The following is a 22,156-nucleotide window of genomic DNA, read 5'->3' as shown; positions in this document are numbered from 1 at the left end:
CTCTCTCTCTCTCTCTCTCTCTCTCATATGTGCTCCCCCCCCCCCGTGCATTCACCCATTCTCTCTTTCATGTCCCTTCACCCATATTTTATCTTTCATGTGCTTTCACCCATATTTTCTCTCTATATGCCTCCCTTCATTCAGTTCTCTCTCGATGCCCTCCCCCACCTGTCCACAGGGTCGGTCCAGCATCTCTCCCTCCCCGTTAAATCCCCCCACCCCACCCCCCAGTAAATCTTCAACCTGCAGCAGCAGCAGTGGTATTGAAATGCTGCCTCGGCCTGCATCGGTATTTCCTTCTGACCCATCCTGCCCCCTTCTGAAAACAGGAAACTACGTCAAAAGAGAGTGGGATAGGTCAAAGGGAAAGACCCATGCAGGCCATGGCAGCATTTCAATACCGCTGCTGGGTGAAGATTTACTGGGGGATAGGCTGGGGAAGAACATGTCAAAGGACAGTTCTCAGAAGTCCAGAGAACTATTCAGGTGTTAGAAGTACTAGGGTTTATTTTAAACTAGCCCAAGTTCCATCGCCATCCCGTTCAGCAATTGGAATTCATAGGAGCCGTACTAGACATACAGCAGGTGTGGGCTTTTCTCCTGGTGCCGAGTGCGGTCAATCTTGTTGCTCTTGCAACTTTGGGTCCAAGCCATCCATCAGGTCACAACTCGGAAGATGTTGAGGTTGTTAGGCCACATGGCCTTCACTCTTCGTGTTATGTCTTCACATGGCATGCCAGCCCATGTATGTAGAGTTATGGTTAGGGTCAAGAGCAGCAGGGAGGTGGGGAAAATGTGGTCCCACACACACTTTAGGCTCATGCTCCCTCCAAAATCAAGGTCTGGCTACACCTGTGGTGCAGAGTGATACATTTGGAGTGCAGAAATCCTAAAGAGATGTACCAGATAGGAAGTGAGAGATTGGTAACCACAGCTTAGGAGAGAGACCTTGAGGTGATGATGTCTGAGGATCTGAAGGTGACAAAACAATGTGGTGGCTGTGGCCAGAGGGATGCTAGGCTGCATAGAGAGGAGTATAACCATCAGAAGAAAGGAGGTGGTGTTGGCGAGCCTCCACTTGGAAGAGATGGAACTGCTCTCATATGTGGAAAGGCTAAAGAAGTTAGGGCTCTTCAGCTTGGAAAAGAGACGGCTGAGAGGGGATATAATTGAGGTCTACAAAATCCTGAGTGGAATGGGTGGAGGTGAATCATTTTTTCTCTCATTCAAAAAGTACAAAGACCAGGGGACACTTAGTGAAATTGCATAGGAATAATTTTAAAACAAAAGGAAATATTTTTTCACTCAAAGAATAGTTAAGCTCTGGATGGAACTCTGCTGGAGACTGTGGTAATGGCGGTTAGTGTATCTGGGTTTAAAAGGTTTGGACAGTACCTGGAGGAAATGTCCATAGCCTGTTATTGAGATGGACAAGAGGGAAGCCACTGATTGCCCTGGGATTGGTAGCGTGGAATGGTGCTACTAATTGTCTTTCTGCCAGATATTTGTGACCTGGATTGGCCACTGCTGGAAGCAGGATACTGGGCTGGATGGACCGTTGGTCTGACCCAGTATAGCTGTTCTTATGAGAGACTTACTAACCTGAACATTTACACCCTGAAAGAAAAGAGAAACAGGGGTGATGTGATACTATCAGACTTGTGAGTTCTTGTACCAAGTAGAGCGCTGCTGAGCCCGGTACTCGGACCAGGTTCTGCTTGGCAGCCAGACAACCCCAGGTTTCACCTGCGCTGACCGCCGTTCCCCAGAGGTTGAGCCCTTAGGTGCGGGTGGCCTGCAGGACTTACGAGACTAAGCTGGAAGCGGGGTGGTGAACTTATCGGCCAGGCAGGCAGCAGGTCAAGAGAGTAATCCAGGCACAGGTAAAGTCAATAGGCAGGCAGCAGGTTGAGAGAGTAATCCAGGTACAGGCAAAGTCAGTAGGCAGTCAGCAGGCAAGACAGTAATCCAGGCACAGGTAAAGTCAATAGGCAGGCAGCAGGTCGAGAGAGTAATCCAGGTACAGGCAAAGTCAGTAGGCAGGCAGCAGGCAAGAGAGTAATCCAGGTACAGGCAAAGTCAACAACGAGGGACAAAGTAGAGCAGATGCAAACTATTGAGCAAGTAACACCTGCCAAAGTAGAAGCCGAACCATGGAATCCAGGAAGAGCTCAGCTGATAAAGTGCTGGCGTCTGACATCAGTAGGGACCAGCATGGAGAAGGAGCACAGACATAGGACAAGAGCAGGGTAAGGAGGAACTGGAAAACCAATAGGAGAGAAGCAAAGGAAGCCAGGCAGAGAGAGAGAGCAGACCCAGGTGCATGGAAGCAAAGCAATCAAGGAGCCTGGAAACCCAGCAGAGAGAGAGCAGACCCAGGTGCATGGAAGCAAAGCAATCAAGGAGCCTGCAGCCAGAGAAGAACTACACACACATGGCTCAGGGCTGTGCCAGTCATGTGTGTGTGTGTCGACGGGACCCTGCAAAGCCCAAGGATGCCACTTGCGTTGAGGTAGGGGACATGACAGATACAGATGTTCAAATATTTGAAAGGTATTAATCTGCAAACAAACATTTTCCAGAGATGGTAAGACATTAGAACTAGAGGAAATGAATTGAGGTTGAAAGAGGGCAGATTCAGGAATAATGTCAGGAAGTATTTCTTCACGGAGAGGGTGGTAGATACCTGGAATGCCCTCCTACTGGAGGTGGTGGAGATGAAAACTGTAACGAATTCAAAAATGCATGGGATAAACACAAAGGAATCCTGTTTAGAAGGAATGGATCCAAGGAAGCTAAGGGGAGATTAGGCAGCAACACCAGTAATTGAGAAGCAAAGCCAGTACTGGTCAGACTTCTACAGTATGTGCTCAGATCATGGCTGGACAACTTCAGCTTCAGAAGTTGGAGAGCAAGGCCAGTGCTGAGCAGACCTCTACGGTCTGTGCCCTGATCATGGCTGAATAGATTTGGATGGGCTGGAGTGGAACTTTTCAGGGGCTTTGATGACAACTTCAGAAATTTTAGAACAAGGACAGTACTGGGCAGATTTCTATGGTCTAAGCCCTGAAAAAACAAAGACAAATCAAGATCAGATATACATATGAAGTATCAAATACCATATGTAATGAGTTTTTCTTGGGCAGACTGCATGGCCCATACAGGTTTTTATCTGCCATCATCTACTGTTTTACTATGAGAACTGTCCAGAGGCCTCTAGCTTCCATGAGGTGCCAAGCCTTGGAGAACCTAGCAGACATCATCCGACTACCACTGGAATTGATTCAGTCTCTACTTTGATGGACAATTCGGTCCAGTTTGACTGTTGGACTTCCATTCTAAATTCTTCAGCCCCAGAGGGTGTTAACAATGGATGTATCCCACCTGGGGTGGCGAGTTCATGTAGATGGACTTATAACTCAGGGTAATTGGTCAGCTCAAGAATCAGATCAGATCAACCTCTTGGAACTGCGGGTGATCTGGAATTTATTTATTTATTGCATTTGTATCCCACATTTTCCCACCTTTTTGCGGGTTCAGTGTGGCTTACAATGTATTATGAATCATGGAAATACAATTTGTTACAACTCGGTTATGGATTACATTGTGATGAGTTATGCGAGACAAAGTCAAAGTATCGTTAAGGAATATAATAATGGAGAAGAGCACTGAAACATTGGAAGGAAATAACGGAAACAAAAAGGGGCAATATATAATAACAGGATAACATTTGGTATACATTTTCTGTGAGTAAAGGTATGAGTGTGGTGAGATTACGGGGGATGAGAATTCAGAAGTGGCTGTATTGATGGATTACTGAACAGTGAGTGTGGGCTTTATGTGTTTTGGTTCTTTCCGTAAATTTTCTCAAAAAGATGGGTCTTCAATAGTTTGCGGAAGGTGGCTTGCTCGTAGATCGTTTTCAGGTTGCTCGGCAGTGTATTCCAGAACTGCATGCAAGAAAAGGTTGACGCGTGCAGCGCCTTGTATTTCAAGCCCTTGCAATTAGGGAAGTGGAGGTTGAGGAAAGTTCGGGATGATCTTTTAGCGTTTCTGGGTGGTAAGTCTATTAAATCAGACATGTAGGCTGGGGCTTCACCATGAATGATTTTGTGGACTAATGTGCATACTTTAAAAGTAATGCGTTCCTTGAGTGGGAGCCAGTGTAGCTTCTCTCGTAAGGGTTTTGCACTTTTATATTTTGGAATGCTCTAAAGACTTTCAGAGATTGGCTGTCCAAACAAATTGTACTCTTTCAAACAGACAGTCTGGTTGCAATGTAGTACACCAACAAGCAGGGGGGTACCGGATCATGCCCACAGTGTCAGGAAGCCATCCAGATGTGGCACTTAGCAGTCCAGCATGGAATGTTTCTCAAGGCCACTTATCTGATGGGCAAATCCAACAGACTGAGCTCTGAGGACAGCAGGCCATTCATTCTCACATATCCTCCCACCTCCCCTTGGAGTTGTTTCCATGTTATGTTGTACTGCTGGTCTGGACTCTCAGGGCAGGTAGGAAGGCACTTGCACATATGCGGTGGGGATGCTGCTCATGCTTTTAAAGCTGTATTAGCTTTTTCAAGCTCCACATCGGACAGCGTGAATCACATCACCCACATGTGAGAATGAATGAATGGCCTGCTGTCCTCGGAAAATACATGCCATAATAGGTAAGTATCTTCACTTTATAGTACATTAATATAACAAGCTATATATGCGTATATGCACTTAGAAGCCTAAGTTCTGGTGACAAACTTATAAATGTGTATTCCTCCCACACTTTTTCCAGGTCCACACCTGTACAGGCCTGCCTATAAAATACATGCTAATGCAGATATGTGCATATTTACAGAATAGTGCATAGTAGGGCAATACATCGCTTAAAATTTTTAATCCCACATTTTATTGTGATTAAAGGCATAAAGCACTTCCCTCACATTTCCTCCTGTACAGTGCAATATATAGATAGCATATATAAATTTTCAAAACTGACATATTTCAATTACAAAACTAAAAATAAGATCATTATCTTACCTTTGTCTTGTGATTTTCTTTCTAATCATCTCGTTCCCTGCCTCTGATTCCCCTTCCCTGTGCTACCAGCACAGTTCTGTGCTCTGAACTCTGTTTCTAGGGCCACGGTCTATTCACTGTCTTTTTTTTTTTTTTTCTCTCTCTCTCTCTCTTTACTTCCTGTCCTATGTCCATTTTTCTTTCTCCTTCTCAAATCTATCTAGTCTCTCTTCTCTTCTCCCCCGCCCTCCTCACCAGGGGCACCATCTCCTCCCTTCCCTCCACCCTGCCGTCCTCTCCAGGGGCACCATCTCCTCCCGTCCCTATTTCTCCTCTCCAGGGGCACCATTTCTTCCCTTCCCTCCCCTCCCCCCCACCCGATCCAAAACACTGTACCTTTTTCTGACTCCCACCCCTACTGCCACCACGGTCCACATCTCTCCATGTTTTTCTGACCCTCCTCCTCACCCCCCCCCCCCCCCCTCTCTCCTTCTTTCTCCTGGTACCTCTGACCTGCAGTGCTGAAGGCATGCTGCTTCGCTGATCTGATCTGCTCCAAACTTCTCTCCGTAGCATCCTACCCAGAAACAAGAAGTTCAGGAGGATGATACAGAGAGGGGCTTGGAGTGGATGAGCGAAGCACCATCCCTTCAGTGCTGCAGCGCGTGAAACAACACAAAATATTTGTACAACGGGGAGAAAAATAGCAATTCTGGATGAGGGAGAGACATGGCATTAAAGTGCGTTAAAAGTTTTAACGCATGTTAACCATTTAACACGTTAATCACGTTAATGCGTTAAATGTACAGCCCTAATGTGTTTGCAATATTCAGTGTGCATGTGCTAAACATTTATGGATGGCTGGAGCGTAAATGTTAGCAACTTCTTTATGTAATTATCCGATTAACTGTACTTCAGTGTTTATTGCTAAAGTGCAGCATAAAGTCTTCACTCTTCTTTTTTTTTTTTTTTAGTGTTGCACTGATGAACCATAGTTGTTGTCCAAATGTGATAGTCACATACAAGGGAACTCTGGCAGAAGTCCGAGCTGTTCAAGAGATCAGTACAGGAGCAGAGGTGAGTGTTGCGCTTGGGTTCCGCCTCCTTTCTTGCCATGGTTTTAGTAAAGTAACATTTAAGACTAAACCTGTGCACCAGAAATCTTGTAGTTGAAGCCTGAGCACAGAGAGGCTGAGCAATGTACTTAAGATGACAACCTGACTGGAGGTGGAATTGGTTCATGCATTGACGCCATGATTGGGTTACAGTGAGATGAGTTAAAAACAGATTTATTCATTTTATTTTAAAACTGTTCAGGTTATAAATTTTAAAATCCTTGGTGGCTCACAAATGATACATATATAATTTAAGAACGCACATGCATAACATCAAATTGCTGGAATGAAGAGAAGCCTAGTAGTTAGTGTTGCAAACTTTGATCTTGGGGAACTGGGTTCAGTTCCCACTGCAGCTCCTTGTGACTCTGGGCAAGTCATTTAACCCTTCATTGCCCCAGGTACAAATAAGTACCTGTATATAATATGTAAACCGCTTCGAATGTAGTTGCAAAAAACCACAGAAAGGTTTCTGAGAAGTTCCGAGAGAAGAGGACATTTCTCTGGTAAGTGAGCACTATTTTGCTTTGTGCTTTGGGAACTTAAAGATTGGGGTTTAAAGGAGGAATTGTAGGTTAGTGATAGGCAAAATAAAAATATAAAAAGCAAATTTTATCAACTAATCTCCATAGTCTTTTCCACTTAGTTTTAAAAACTTTGTACCACAGCATTAACAGATAGAATCTAGAAGGCACTGCAGGATCTAGTTTAGTCTTCCCGCCCACCCCTAGGACAACTCTTCATTTATAGTCAATTATTGTAATTAGGGTAACAAGCAAGGAGTGCTCTTACAGATTTTTAAATACGTTTCATTACTATCTAAGAAGGAAACACTAAATAAATCATACAATATACTATATAAACTAAAAGACATTTTTATATTAGGCTAATATCCTTAATACTGTAGCAAGTATTAAATTATTGAAAAACTCAAAAACACTAAGATGGAGTCAGCAGTCCAGCAGCGAGAGGGGTGCTATCCAGTCTTTTGCATTGAGTGTCACATGTATGATTATCTCCCAGTTGGTGAGATGTCCTATGTGTGTGCCCGATGCAAAGAGCTTCTAGCTCTCAGAGAACTTGTCCGTTCTCTTGAGGCTAGAGTAGCAGACTTGTTGGAGCTGAGGGAGACAGAGAGGTACTACTACTACTACTACTTATCATTTCTAAAGCGCTACTAGACGTACGTACATAGAAGAGACCTACAGGGATGATGTAGAGAAGTCCCACCTCCAGTCTGGTAGCCCCTGTGCTTCCTTGGAGGAGGGAGGTCTCCTAGAAGGAGAGCATCACCCTGGTGAAGTAGGAAGTACTGCCCACCAGGGGATTGACTATCCTCTCGCACCAAGGATATGTCTCCAAGTGCTGCCTGGGAGGGCAGGGTTAGGACAGCTGTTGTAATTGGTGATTCGATCATTAGGCATATAGATAGCTGGGTGGCTGGTGGACGTGAGGATCGCCTGGTGACTTGCCTGCCTGGTGCAAAGGTGGCATACTTCACGCGTCACCTAGATAGGATTTTAGATAGTGCTGGGGAGGAGTCAGCTGTCTTGGTACATGTGGGTACCAATGACATAGGAAAATGTGGGAGAGAGGTTCTGGAAGCCAAATTTAGGCTCTTAGGTAGAAAGCTGAAATCCAGATCCTCTAGGGTAGCATTTTCTGAAATGCTACCCATTCCACGCGCAGGGTCCAGGAGACAGAGCTCTGGCGTCTCAGTACGTGGATGAGACGATGGTGCATGGAGGAGGGTTTAGGTTTGTTAGGAACTGGGCAACATTCTGGTGAAGGGGGAGCCTATTCCGAAAGGATGGGCTCCACCTTAACCAGGGTGGGACCAGGCTGCTGGCATCGACATTTAAAAAGGAGATAGAGCAGCTTTTAAACTAGAAACTGGAGGAAGGCCGACAGTCGCTCAAAAGCGCATGGTTCGGGATAAGGTATCTTTCAAAGATATCACCAAAACAGGGAAGCTAGGGTATCCTGATAGTGAAGTTGCAAAAGAGACCATAGTAGATCAGGTGTCCTTAAATAAAAATAAAAATCAGACAAAAGATTGCAAATTAATACTGTCAAGTACTGAGCATGATGTAAGTAGGAACAACAAACATAGTTTGAAATGTCTTTATGCGAATGCCAGGAGCCTAAGAAATAAGATGGGAGAGTTAGAATATATTGCACTAAATGAAAAATGAGATATAATAGGCATCTCTGAGACCTGGTGGAAGGAGGATAACCAGTGGGACACTGTCATACCGGGGTACAAATTATACCGTAGTGATAGAGTGGATCGCATTGGTGGAGGGGTAGCATTGTATATTAAGGAGAGCCTTGAATCAAATAGATTGAAAATTCTGCAGGAAACAGAACACTTCTTGGAATCACTGTGGATTGAAATTCCATGTGTAAAGGGGAAAAGGATAGTGATAGGAGTGTACTACCGTCTGCCTGGCCAGGATGAACAGACGGATGCAGAAATGTTAAAGGAAATTAGGGACGCAAACAAATTGGGCAACATGATAATAATGGGTGATTTCAATTACCCCGATAATGACTGGGTAAATGTAACATCGGGGTACGCTAGGAAGGTAAAATTCCTTGATGAAATCAAGGACAGCTTTATGGAGCAGCTGATTGAGGAGCCGACGCGAGAAGGAAAAATTCTAGACCTAGTCCTTAGTGGAACGCATGATCTGGTGCGGGAGGTAATGGTGCTGGGGCCGCTTGATAACAGTGATCATAATATGATCGGATTTGATATTAGCTTTGAAGTAAGTATACATAGGAAATCAAATACGTTAGCTTTAAAAAATGAGGCTATGATAAAATTAGAAGAACAGTGAAAAAAAACTTAAAGGAGTGACTGCGAGGGTCAAAAATTTACGTCAGGCGTGGATGCTGTTCAAAAGCACCATCCTGGAAGCCCAAGCCATATTCCGCGTATTAAAAAAGGAGGATGGAAGAACAAACGACAGCCGGCATGGTTAAAAAGTGAGGTGAAGGAAGCTATTAGAGATAAAAGAAAATCCTTCAGAAAATGGAAAAAGGAACCGACTGAAAGTAATAAGAAACAGCATAAGGAATGTCAAATCAAATGCAAAGCGCTGATAAGGAAGGCTAAGAGGGACTTTGAAAAAAAGATTGCGTTGGAGGCAAAAACACATAGTAAAAAATTTTTTAGGTATATTAAAAGCAGGATGCCAGCAAGAAGAATCGGTTGGACCGCTAGATGACTGGCGATCAGGGAAGACAAAGCCATAGCGGAGAGATTAAATGAATTCTTTGCTTCGGTCTTCACCGAGGAAGATTTGGGTGGGATACCGGTGTCAGAAATGGTATTTGAAGCTGACGAGTCGGAGAAACTTAATGAATTCTCTGTAAACCTGGAGGATATAATGGGGCAGTTCTACAAACTGAAGAGTAGCAAATCTCCTGGACCGGATGGTATTCATCCCAGAGTACTGATAGAACTGAAAAATGAGCTTGCGGAGCTATTGTTAGTAATGTGTAATTTATCTTTAAAATTGAGCGTGGTACTGGAAGATTGGAGGGTGGCCAAAGTAACGCCGATTTTTTTTAAAAGGTTCCAGAGGAGATCCGGGAAATTATAGACTGGTAGTCTGACGTCGGTGCCGGGCAAAATGGTAGAGACCATTATGAAGAACAAAATTACAGAGCATATTCAAAAGCATGGATTAATGAGACAAAGTCAACATGGATTTAGTGAAGGGAAATCTTGCCTCACCAATCTACTACATTTCTTTGAAAGGGTTAACAAACGTGGAGCCGGTTGATATTGTGTATCTGGATTTTCAGAAGGCTTTGACAAAGTACCTCATGAAAGACTCCAGAGGAAATTGGAGAGTCATGGGATAGGAGGTAGTGTTCTATTGTGGATTAAAAACTGGTTAAAAGATAGAAAACGGAGAGTAGGGTTAAATGGTCAGTATTCTCAATGGAGAAGGGTAGTTAGTGGGGTTCCCCAGGGGTCTGTGCCGGGACCATGCTTTTTAACATATTTATAAATGACCTAGAGATGGGAGTAACTCACCCTATGCTTGGAATAAACTTCCTGAGCCCTTACGCCAAGCCCCCTCCCTACCCATCTTCAAATCTTTGCTCAAAGCCCACCTCTTCAATGTTGCTTTCGGCACCTAACCTTTATACCTTTCAGGAAATCTAGACTGCCCCTATTTGACTGACTGTACATTTGTCCTTTAGATTGTAAGCTCCTTTGAGCAGGGACTGTCCTTCTATGTTAAATTGTACAGCGCTGCGTAACCCTAGTAGCGCTTTAGAAATGTCAAGTAGTAGTAGTAGTAACTAGTGAGGTAATTAAATTTGCTGATGATACAAAGTTATTCAAAGTCATTAAATTGCGGGAGGATTGGGGAAAATTACAAGAGGGCCTTACGAGACTGGGAGACTGGGCATCTAAATGGCAGATGACGTTTAATGTGAGCAAGTGTAAAGTGATGCATGTGGGAAAGTTTAACCCGAATTATAGCTACGTCATGCAAGGTTCCACGTTAGGAGTCACAGACTAAGAAAGAGATCTAAGTGTCGCCGTTGATGATACGTTGAAACCTTCTGCTCAGTGTGCTGCTGCGGCTAAGAAAGCAAATAGAATGTTAGATGTTATTAGGAAAGGAATGGAAAACAAAAATGAGGATGTTTTAACGCCTTTGTATTGCTCCATGGTGCGACTTCACCTCGAATATTGTGTTCAATTCTGGTCGCCGCATCTCAAAAAAGATATAGTGGAATTAGAAAAGGTGCAGAGAAGGGTGAGGAAAATGATAAAGGGGGTGGGACGACTTCTCTATGAAGAAAGGCTAAAGCGGCTAGGGCTCTTCAGCTTGGAGAAAAGGCGGCTGAGGGGAGGTATGATAGAGGTCTATAAAATAATGAGTGGAGTTGAACGGGTAGATGTGAAGTGTCTGTTTACGCTTGGAATATGGGGCAAGCGATGAAGCTACAATGTAATAAATTTAAAACAATTTGGAGAAAATTTTTCTACACTCAACGTGTAATTAAACTCTGGAATTCGTTGCCAGAGAATGTGGTAAAGACGGTTAGCTTAGCGGAGTTTTAAAAAGGTTTGGATGGCTTCCTAAAGGAAAAGTCCATAGACCATTATTAAATGGACTTGGGGAAAATCCACTATTTCTGGGATAAGCAGTATAAAATGTTTTGTATGTTTTTGGGATCTTGCCAGGTATTTGTGATCTGGATTGGCCACTGTTGGAAACAGGATGCTGGGCTTGATAGACCTGTGATCGTTCCCAGTTTGGCAATACTTATGTACTTACGTAGTATATGAAGTCCCATTTCTTTTCCCTTTCCCTTAATGTATAAACAAACAGGCAGCAGAGTTCAGAGCCTAGTTTTATACCGTATTATCGCCGGTTGCATGCACACATTTTACCCTTCAACAGTCTTTTTAAAGACCTGATTTGCTTTATTTCCTTCTTGCATCTCACACCAGAATCCCAACTGTATAAAGACTCCTGAGGCAGGCATTGTTTGCCGAAACACGGTGCCGTGTTTAGTCCTATTTTATTACCAATAAAGAACTTTTCCCTTCACCTCATCTCATTGGTTTTCTGGAAGAGTCGTGTTGATCTCCGCTACTCCCTTTTTTTTTTGTTGTGTTGCTCCTTCTGTAGCAGATCCTTTTCTTCCACCTTGATGGCTTATCCCCACTTAATGTATAAAGAAATATACTTGCTTCTCCAAACCTGTGCCAAACCTCTTCTCCTATTGCTACTGATCACAACCATAGCACTTGAGAAAGCAAAAATGTTTTTTAACATGTAATTGTCGTCATCAGAGGGCAAGGTATTCCAAAGCTTTGGGCCCTGAATTTTAAACATAGAGGCCTTGTACTCTTCCAGTTTTACAGTGCAATAGGATGAAACTTCTAGTAATGCTTTGTCAGTAGATCACAATACTCTAGACAGTTGATAAATCCTAAGGTTTGCAGCAACAGTAGGCGAAATATCATTGTTCAAAACTTAATTCAGGACTCTTGCTACAGCATTGTGTGCTACCTGCAGCACTATTAGACCAGTAAAATTGCCATGTTGGGGGCAGCTCTATAAAGGAGCACCTATTATTGGAGTGTGTCAACTTTCCTTTCCTTAGCAACGTATAGCCCTACTTAGCATCGTAGAGCAAATACTTATACGGTCTGTGCCAGAGCTGGTGGTTGGGAGGCGGGGTTGGTGGTTGGGAGGCGGGGATAGGGCTGGCCAGACTTGTACGGTCTGTGCACTGAAGAGGACAGTACAAATAAAAAAAGTAGCACATATGAATTTATCTTCTTGGGCAGACTGGATGGACCGTGCAGGTCTTTTTCTGCCGTCATCTACTATGTTACTATGATATAATTTAGGCGTAATGACTTTAAACCAACCATAGAGCTGGTTACAGTGCTCACACCTAATTTCTAAAAATAAAAAAGCGCATAAATTGTAGTATTCTAGAATTTATGCACATAACTGTACCCTGCCCCCACTCAACCCATGTGTATGTCCACCTTCAAACTACATTCCATCGCATTCAGGTGCTATCTAATGCATAGCTGGAATATTGACGTTTTATGTGCGCCCTCGTTTATACAATGACCTCTAAAATAGCTCTGCCAAGATAATGCTAAATTTTAGCCTTAGCATACTGAGGCACATCAAAATTGTCAGCTGGAGTTGCTTGCACATGCTTCCATCATCTTTGTTAAAAAAAAAAATAGTGTTTTGCAAGACTGCCTGTTTAATTTGGCATCTTCTGCAAGTTAGCACAAATGCTCATTGTCTTCTGTGATTGCTGTACGTGATGTGCCACCGCAGCAGTCCCATCACTGCTGGTCTCTCTGTTACTGTTATGCTTTTTAGCCATGTTGGCCTACAAGTGCTTGGCCTCATGTCTACTCTGGCATAAAATACTCACAGCATAACAGTCTCATCCAGTAAAGGCAAACCATGGGGAAACAAGGTTTTTCTGCTTCCACTTTTTCATTTTCCAACTCACTGCATTCTGCTGCCTACCCTATGTCTGATAACAAGGACACATGGGGTAGGGAACTCAAACATGATTTTTGTGAGCAGTGCTACTACTTCAGTTGCAAAATGTTCTGGAAGGAGGAAGGCAGTCTATAAAACTAATGTCCAACAATCTGGGGTTTGGTGACAAAACACTCTATACAATAAATTCCCACTAAGGAATAACAGGGAGTAACATAATCGCAATTCAAAAATTACAAAAATCTGAGAGAAAAAGTACCTCGGCAATAACCCGGTGCTTTAAAACATAAGGGTTTCTAGCAGGTTTCTTTCACTGGTCCTTAAAAAGTTCCCAAAAATGTATGTATTATGTAATTCATCTTTATGAAAAAGAAAAAGTTTCTTTAATTTAGCTTATTGCAATTATCCAAAAGCCAAGTTCACTTCTAACTTTCACATCACATGATCATAAGGGCCTTCATTTTGCAATTATTAGCTGCTTCAGGAGCAGAACTTGTCACTCCCTTCTCTGCAGAGAGCCAACGAAATATAGCTGGAAAGCATTGAGCACAAAGGCTCACAGTCTAAGTAATGAAGTTCAGGACCTGCAGGCCCTGGTGTTAGAGGCAGACTTAGATATTGTTGCCATTGGAGAGAAACAATTCAGTGACCCCATGAATGGGACATAATCATACCAGACTGTAATCTATTTAGGAAGGATAGACATGGCCGAAAAGGTGAACAAGTATCACTGTATGTGAAGATCAATATTATGTTGAAATCTTTTTTTTTTATTAAACCAGCTACATACAGCAAAACAATAATAAAAAAAAAAATAGTCGCAAGAGAATATCAGGTATTGACTACAAGAACCCACCCCATAATCCCGCACACACGAGACTCCCTTTCCTAGGAACAGCCAACAGTACAGAAACTTTAAAAATGTAATAAGTGATTAAGTGCTCGGACTGGCAGAGTCAACCACAGAGGTTCCCAAGTGTCTTGGAATTTGCATCCTCTCTGGGAATCCAAGGAGGAAACACCTTGATGCTCCATGTGCATTTGGAAGAGCAGCATGGAACGCCAGTATGCATTGGAGCTGTACAGGAGTAAGCACCAAATAATAATTTAGGATCAGAAATAACCGCACTATGCCAATAGGTAGCAACAGCCCGGAGAATGGATTTCCAAAATATGGTTGTAAATGGATAGAGCCAAAACATGTGCCCCAGAGTTGCCGGAGATCCTCCACACTTTAAAAAATATCTAGTGATGTTATAGCAGACTTAAAAGGCTCTATGAGGAGAGAGATAAAGTTGTAAAGCAAATTTATACAATAGCTCTCACTGCGTCATAGATTCTGACAGTCGAGAGATCCACAACACACAGGTTTTCAAAAGGTCTGGTGCTAAAAGTACATTGGAGATCTTGAAACCATGTAGCAGTAACGCGCAAATAGTCCAGATCTGGGGTAGTATCTTTCAAGTGTTGTTGATGAAAAGTAAAAAGTACATGATTCTGGGCTCCCAACGTATAAGCTTCAGACAATGTGTCCTGAACATCTTTTGTTAAGTCAGTCCAATTTAAAGTAGCAGCCTAATGTGTTAGTTGTAAGTAAGAAACTGAGAAGCAGGGAGCCAATACTACTACTACTACTACTATTTAGCATTTCTATAGCGCTACAATACTCTTGCAGTAAAGCTACAAAATACTTCTTCTGTCAAAACTTGTAATAAATATATTATACCTCTTTTGGCCCAAATAGTGAAAACTCATCAGGAAGGCTGGATTATCACATAAAGAAAGGAAAGATGTGACTGCCGCTGAAAAATGATATTGGCGACAGAGCCAACGCCACAACTCTCTAAAAGGCCGAAGTATAAGAAATTTAACAAACATTCCCTGGGGCAGCTTAGTAGAAATATGTATGATATGACTGACGTGCACCCGGGAATTAAGCTGGTTTCAGTGGGCGTAACCAAAAGTGTTCTGTGTCTCTGAACCAGTCATTAATGTAGTGCATACCAGCCACCCTCAACAGGTATTAATAAGACCCATTCCCACATGATCTTTGGGTGTCTGTACTAAACTAAGCGACAATCCGGGTTTCTTACCTAATCATAAGTAATATTATAAGTGGCGTCCTAACTGCCATTCTTCCCTGTTACGAAGAAAAAGGGGTAGCATTTGAAAGGTGTATAACCATTTAGGCGCAAGAATCATATGAAACAGATGTATTTGGCCCCACGATGAAAGAGTGGTAAGCCTTCCAAAGATGCAATTTCCACTCAGTTGCTGCTGAGAGGGGAAGTGCATTGAGAGAATAAAGTTTCCACAGATCAGCTGGTATTAGAACCCCCAAGTATTTTAATGCTAAATCCTCCCAAGTCGGCGGAAAGGGACTGACCAGCATAGCCGGGACATCCTTAACCTTGTAGTAGGACATTGCTGCATTGACAAGAGTAGGCAGGAACCTTGTCAAATGCATGGCTAACACCCACACTGATAGTTTAATGTCAACGTTCAATAGTGAAATGGGGAGATAAGAATTTGCCTCCACACATGGTTTACCCAGTTTAGGGATTAAAGTGATGAGCACCACATTTTTATGTGGTGGAAAAGCACCTGATTGTATCACTGCCTGGTAGTAGTCTAACAGAGGACCTATGACTGGCAATCTGCAATATTTTGTAGAATTCCCCTGTAAACCCATCAGCCCAGGTTGCTGAGTTGGGTTTTAGGAGTTTTATTTCATGAATGTGCCTGTAACTCCTTCACTGTTACTGGCACATTCAATGCACTGGAGTCTTATATTGATAGTAAGACCAGTGCCAGTAACTGCTCCAAAAATGCCTCTACTGTGGCTGCCTCAATCCACTTTCCGGTGGGAGGAAGTAATTTTTATTTTTCTTCTTTTCCACTGGGCTAGTAAGCAGAAAAAATTATGTGCCTTGGGTGTAGGATGCATTCAAGGGCAGATCATCAGCTCTTCGGGGTGTTCAGCATTCCCTTTAGTGCTCCAGCTACCTGCAGTTTCCCCAGTTCAGCTAAAGTCCTGGACATGCTGGAGGGTGGGTGGGCAGAGCCAGCACATAATTGGTTAGCAGCAATATTCAGTCTGCTAACCTGTTAAGTGGGCAGATAAAGTTAGCTGAAACACTACCTTAACTTTAATCACCGAGTTAGCCAGGAACCAGTCTCTGTATTGGCCTGTGCCCAGTTAACTTCTAGGTTGTCACACTAACCCAGATATTCAATACCGGAAGTCGGACATATCCTAGCATAGAATATCCAGTGTTAATTCAACCTGTAGCTTTGAGAGGCTTACAAGCCGCTTACCACTGTGGGCTGAATATTGGGCCCTTCATAAAAGTTTATAGCTGTTGTCTCTTCATATATCAGAGACTTTACATGAGGGTCCCAGTGTGTTTTCTTTTTCTCTCATTACATCTCCTTTTTTAAAATTATATTGTCATGCTCCCTTACGTTCTGTATGAGGAATTCCTTGTATTATGTTAAATTTAATAAACGATGAATTGGGGGAAAATAAATATGAATTCATGTATTAAAGGAACCTAAGTGAACCTGTGCCGAGGTTAATGTCATTTAAGTTGCAGCTTCAGTCAGGTAATTCTTTTATGTTATATAGGGAAGAAAAGTCAGATGTTATCCTTGACAAAAGTTGCAGAGGTTTTACCTTAATACATACTTGTCAAACTCTTTGACCAATTTGAGTTCTTTTTGATGGGTCTTGTGACATTCTATACAAGTCTACCCCCCCCCCCCCCCCCCACTATGAAAGTAACTTTATAAAAGATCATCTAGTTTGGGAGACCATGTGGGCACTTATTTTGAGGCTATTTTATAATGACTTAGACACCTGTGTGCCTTTATAAAATATTGGGTGTAAACCCAAGAAGGTTTGATGAAAGGAGATGGCAGGAGTGTGCTGAAGCCAGCAGGTGAAGCTTGTTGCCCTATCATTTACATTATTTTGGGTGTACCAAGATGGCAGCTGCATTAAGGAGAATGAAACCCACCTTGGGTGGACCAGATTCAGCTTGTGACACCACACTAACTCCTGTTTATCAAACCTTGGGTAAACCGGTGTTGCTTGGAAACTGGTATAAATATGCGTGCATATTTTATTAAAAAAAAATCCATGGACTTTGTGACTCCAACCATGCTGCACCCAAGAATGTGCCTATATGTGCATTGCATAAAAGTGCTTGGTTTGTCACAGTGAGAAATTTTTATAAAATCCCTTTCACACATAAATAAAGCCTATAAAATTACCCTTTATGCCTTTGAATAATCCTGGTACCCACTGGCAGTCTTGTTGACTGCCTTAATCAGAAATGAAACATTTCATAGTTAGAAAAGCTTGAATAAGCCTTGAAATTGGGCAATATACTCTTGCAAACTAGCTTATTTTAACAGCTGTTACACTGCTCTAATGCCTAGCCTGGGTCGCCACCTGCTGGTACCCTGTAGTAACTACAGGTATTACCAGCACAAGTCCTATATTTTTTACTCTATTATTATTATTATTTAGTTTAAACTTTTTTTATTAGTACAGAGGTGCCAAAAAAACAAAAACAGTATACCATTGTTAGACCCAGGGCTTTTGTTTTTTTGTGTTTTGTTTTGTTTTGTTTTTTACTAATATAAGCTCAAATTCAAAACTTGAGAGTGATGCTGTCGGCCTTAATCCCCTTAGTTGAGACTTTGACGATGGCAGCCGCTCACAAGTTTCTGACTTAAGGTGATGCAGCCTTTTTCTATGTTGTAATGTAGCCTAGTGGTTGGTGCAGCGGACTTTGATCCTGGTGAACTGGGTTTTGATTCCCACTGCAGCTCCTTCTGACTCTGTTTAACTCAGTTAACCCTCCATTGCCCCAAGTACAAAATAAGTACCAGCATTTAATGTGTAAACTACTTTGATTGTAACCACAGAAAGGTGGTATATCAAATCCCATCCCTTTTTTTTCAATTGTTTATTTTTGAATTTTTCATTACCATACAATGCAAAAGTAGTACAATTCTTCCAATTAGCTAATATAACACTTTGTGAATATTCAATCTATAACTTATGCAACAAAAATCATTAACTACTGATAGTACAACCCCTTTCTCCCTCCCTCTCCTCCCCCTCCCTCCCCCCCCCCCCCCCCCTTCCCTGTGAATAGGCTTTGTGCCAGGAGGATCTATATCAACATTAGTAGCTGACCAAGTGTTATATAAGTCCCAGATTCTCGGGGGCTGAACTATTTGTCCTCTGCGCATTGCTGTGAGTTTAGACATCCACTGAATGGTTTTTAGCTTTTCTAAAACAGCTGGTAGTCCCGGCAGTTGTGGTTTCTTCCATGCTGCCGCTAAAACCATCTTACCTGCCACAAACTAAATCCCATCCCTTAATGTATGAATTACTCTGTCTTGCTTAAACTTGTTTCCTTATTGGGATGGAACAACTACATTTTCAAAGACATGTGTTTACTTTTTGTGTGACATCATGCCCAGAACACCAAATGAGCTCAGTACAAGGGGTTATTATATAAACAAGCCTAGCAATTCTCTAATAAATGAGAACAGAACATTTTTTAGGAAGAATCAAGAACTTTAGGCATGGGAATCAGCAGTTCTTGAAAAGTGGATAATCTGGACTGGAAGAGACCTGGCACAGGTACTAGAAAAAGAATTTCCTGAATCAGCGAGGCTTACTTATTGCTAGAGATAAATTAAAGTGTTTTGACACTGGGAAAGGCGTGGATGTCAGCAGAATAATAGTAAGAGTGGAAACTCAAGGAGAATGCTTTTTAAGTGCCCATTTACTGAAATGCAGTATGATTTTTGCAGTTACCACACATTAATTACCAGAATTGCCTTTGCCTTAACTTCTGAGGGCAAATACAATACACTTAACTGCATGGCAGCTGGCGCAGATGCAGCAGATAACACTGAGCAGTTAATAACACTTCTATAAGTGATAGTGTTAATTGCTCTTCGTTATCTGCCACCTTAGTGGTTAATGCAGAGGTAGTAACTGTGCATTAGCTATAAGGCACTGTCTGTCCCTATTCCCTGCCCTGTTCTTCACACCATTCTGCATTTTTGGTTGGAATGCATTTTCAAGCCACTGTGCTGTTACTGCAGTCTTGCAATAGTAGCATTCTCATATTAACTACTTATTGCACTGTAGGGCTCTTGGTATGAGATTGTGAAAGGACAGTGCTAGAAATGAAAGCTCTCTGCATTTTGGAATCATAGATGCAGCATTAGCTGCATTGTCCTGAGCTTCCTAGCACTGCCATTTCAGTGCGTCTTGAACATGCTCTGGAAGGTTCACTAAGAATGAGAGGGTAATTTCAAGTACTGCCACAGTCTGTCTGAGGATATATTAATTAGATTGTTTTTAGGAATCTGGATGCCCATCCATTGTGAACTGGATTGAGATGTTTTCATGAGCCATGGCTTGGATAATTCAGGGTGAGAATGCACAGCTGCTGTACTCTGTGAAAAGCGTTTTGCTCACAGTTGCAAAATGATCTACCAGTTCCAAGCTGTCCTAGAACAGGCTAAGTAATAAATAGTGTGCTAGAATATTTTTGCTGTGGGAATGGCTTTTTCGTGATTGGTTTTTTTTTAATTTGAAAATACATTTTTCCCCAGATTTTTACCAGCTACATTGATCTGTTGTACCCCACAGAAGACAGAAATGACAGGCTTAAGGATGCTTACTTCTTTTGCTGTGACTGCAAGGAATGTAGTACAAAGGGAAAGGTAAAAGAACTGTGGGATAAAAGAGAGGTCAAGATGACATAACCATGGAAGGAGAAGTTGCTGAGCCAAATCAGACTAGACCGGGTAGCAGCAGAAGCACCGCCAACAGGGACCCTAAAACTTCTAATTATTTTCATGTAGCTGCTTTATAAGTTGCATGGAAATATAGATTAAAAAAAAAGTATTAGGTGATTTTTTTTTATTGCATTAACATTAGATTTCTACAAACTTTTGGTCCATGAGGTCAAAACTCAGAGATAAAGGCAAAAGAATGAAACTGCCTGAATATACTTGCAATTCACAGATTAAATGTGGATGGGGGTGGATGATATGTTTAGTGCAATGAAGCCTGACAGGGAGACGGCAAAGTTATGTTTGGTTATAGGTGAGGATCGCCATGTCCCTATGAGTTACTTTTATGTTTTGATGTGTCGTAGGGGTCCTTTTACTAAGGTGTGCTGAAAAGTGTCCTGCGCTGGTGTAAACGCATGTATTGGGCGTGCAGAGGTCCATTTTTCAGTGCACCTGCGAAAAAAGCCTTTGGGGGGGGGGGGGGGAATGAAAATGGACGTGTGGCAAAATGAAAATTGGTGCGCGTCCATTTTGGGTCTGAGACCTTACCGCCACCTATTCACTTAGTGGTAAGCTCTCACGCGATAATCGGGCGGTAATCAGTGCGCGTACAATGCCGATTACTATCCGGTTAGCACCGCGCGCTAGAAAAAAAATGATTTTCTGGTGTACGTAAAATATGAAATTACCGCCTGGGTGAAGTGGTAGCCGGAAGTAGTTCCGAATTGGTGCTCGTAGGCACCTACGTGGCTTAGTAAAAGGTTCCCTTACTACTGTTTTAATTTTGAATGGCTTATGTGCCTCAATAGTTCTGACTTTTTAGTAGTCCTGAAATATGTTGCCCCCTGCAGAGGAGTTCCATTACCCTTCTTTGAGATGTAACCTTATGTCTGTATATATGGGGGGGGGGGGGGTCTTTAAATTCTGGCCTCTTTCACTATTATAGCATTCCTATTTTCTACAGCAGATGATTATTTATATATATATAGATAGATATAGATATTAATATTACATTAGGTCATTTTAGAAGCAGCTACACATGTAGGTTGGCTGCATGTTCAAATAGTGATTTCAGAAAGCCATTATTACACACACAGATGCCTGGCCTTCAAAGGTTTCAAGGAAGCATGTCTTGGATGTAGTTTGAGTCAATATTAAACTGCGGGGAAACCTTAAATCATATGTTTATTACCCATCATTGTAAAAAACATAGTTTCACATATCACAACACTTAATTATTTAAATCTTCACGGACCTCAGTGGTGACTCATTTCATACGAGCATGTAAGCCCATAGCTCACCTGCATCCTCATCGGTCCATCTCTTTTAAGCTTTTAATCTTATAGTATGAAAATTTTAATTATAGAACTCTTTATCATTGTGACTAAGGAGGGTAGTTGTCGTGCTGCATAATGACTATAACACATAATATTTTCCTCTTAATGTGTGCTAAGGACACAGATGCAAGTTATACTACTGTAATGCAGGGCATTCAGCATTATCGCAGATTACATAGTAATTAGATGCAAACCATGCAAATGTGTGCAGAACATATCTTTATTATGTAAATTCTATAACGCGACTTGCACTGACTATCACAAACTGCATTATGGTTGGAAAATAACCCCAGCAAAAAGTTGAGGTTGTTTTAACATTGCTACTGAAAAACTGAGGTCCAATGCTCCCAGGCCATGTCTTAAAGGGACTGGTTCTCAGCCAGAGAAGCCCCCACCACCACCACCACCCCATTGGGCCTATCTTCCAAAAATCCCTAGTCTCTAGTGCAATCAGGCAGGAGCATTCCCCAGTCACTCTCGTCCTTGCTAGTACCAGGATCAAAATGGCATCCACGATCTCTAGTGATAGTCTTCCCTTACTATTACTAGGGGTCAGTCCTCCGTATATGGGCCTCAGACACAGGAAAGATAAAACAGTACAAACAATCTATAAATGTGAAAGGAATTGCAGTGAGGAGGTTTCCAAGCTTATGCTAGCCCTTTGTGAAAGCAAGAAAAGACCTCCCACAAGGTAGCATTAATCGAGATGGAGACGTAGCCTGGTGGCTGGAGCCGCAGCTGACAACCAGGGAAACCCAGTTCAAATCTCACTGCTGCACTTTGTGATCTTGAGCAAGTGACTTCACCTTCCATTTGCTCAGGTACAAATTTAGATT

General features: G+C 42.3%; 1 protein-coding gene across 2 annotated transcripts in view; it reads left to right on the top strand.

Moving 5' to 3' along the window:
* SMYD2 (SET and MYND domain containing 2) overlaps nucleotides 1-22,156 on the top strand; it is a 134,089-nt gene that overhangs the window by 86,160 nt on the left and 25,773 nt on the right. For both annotated transcript variants that reach the window (XM_030196040.1, XM_030196038.1), the window contains exons 7-8: nucleotides 5,990-6,092; nucleotides 19,801-19,911. In XM_030196040.1, coding sequence (XP_030051900.1) covers nucleotides 5,990-6,092; nucleotides 19,801-19,911 — 214 coding nt within the window. The remainder of the gene's footprint in view (nucleotides 1-5,989; nucleotides 6,093-19,800; nucleotides 19,912-22,156) is intronic.

The sequence above is a fragment of the Microcaecilia unicolor genome, chromosome 3 (genome assembly GCF_901765095.1).
Source record: "Microcaecilia unicolor chromosome 3, aMicUni1.1, whole genome shotgun sequence".
NCBI classification, from domain to species: domain Eukaryota; kingdom Metazoa; phylum Chordata; class Amphibia; order Gymnophiona; family Siphonopidae; genus Microcaecilia; species Microcaecilia unicolor.
Note: the sequence above shows the minus strand (reverse complement) of the source record. Positions and strands in the feature narration are given on the sequence as shown.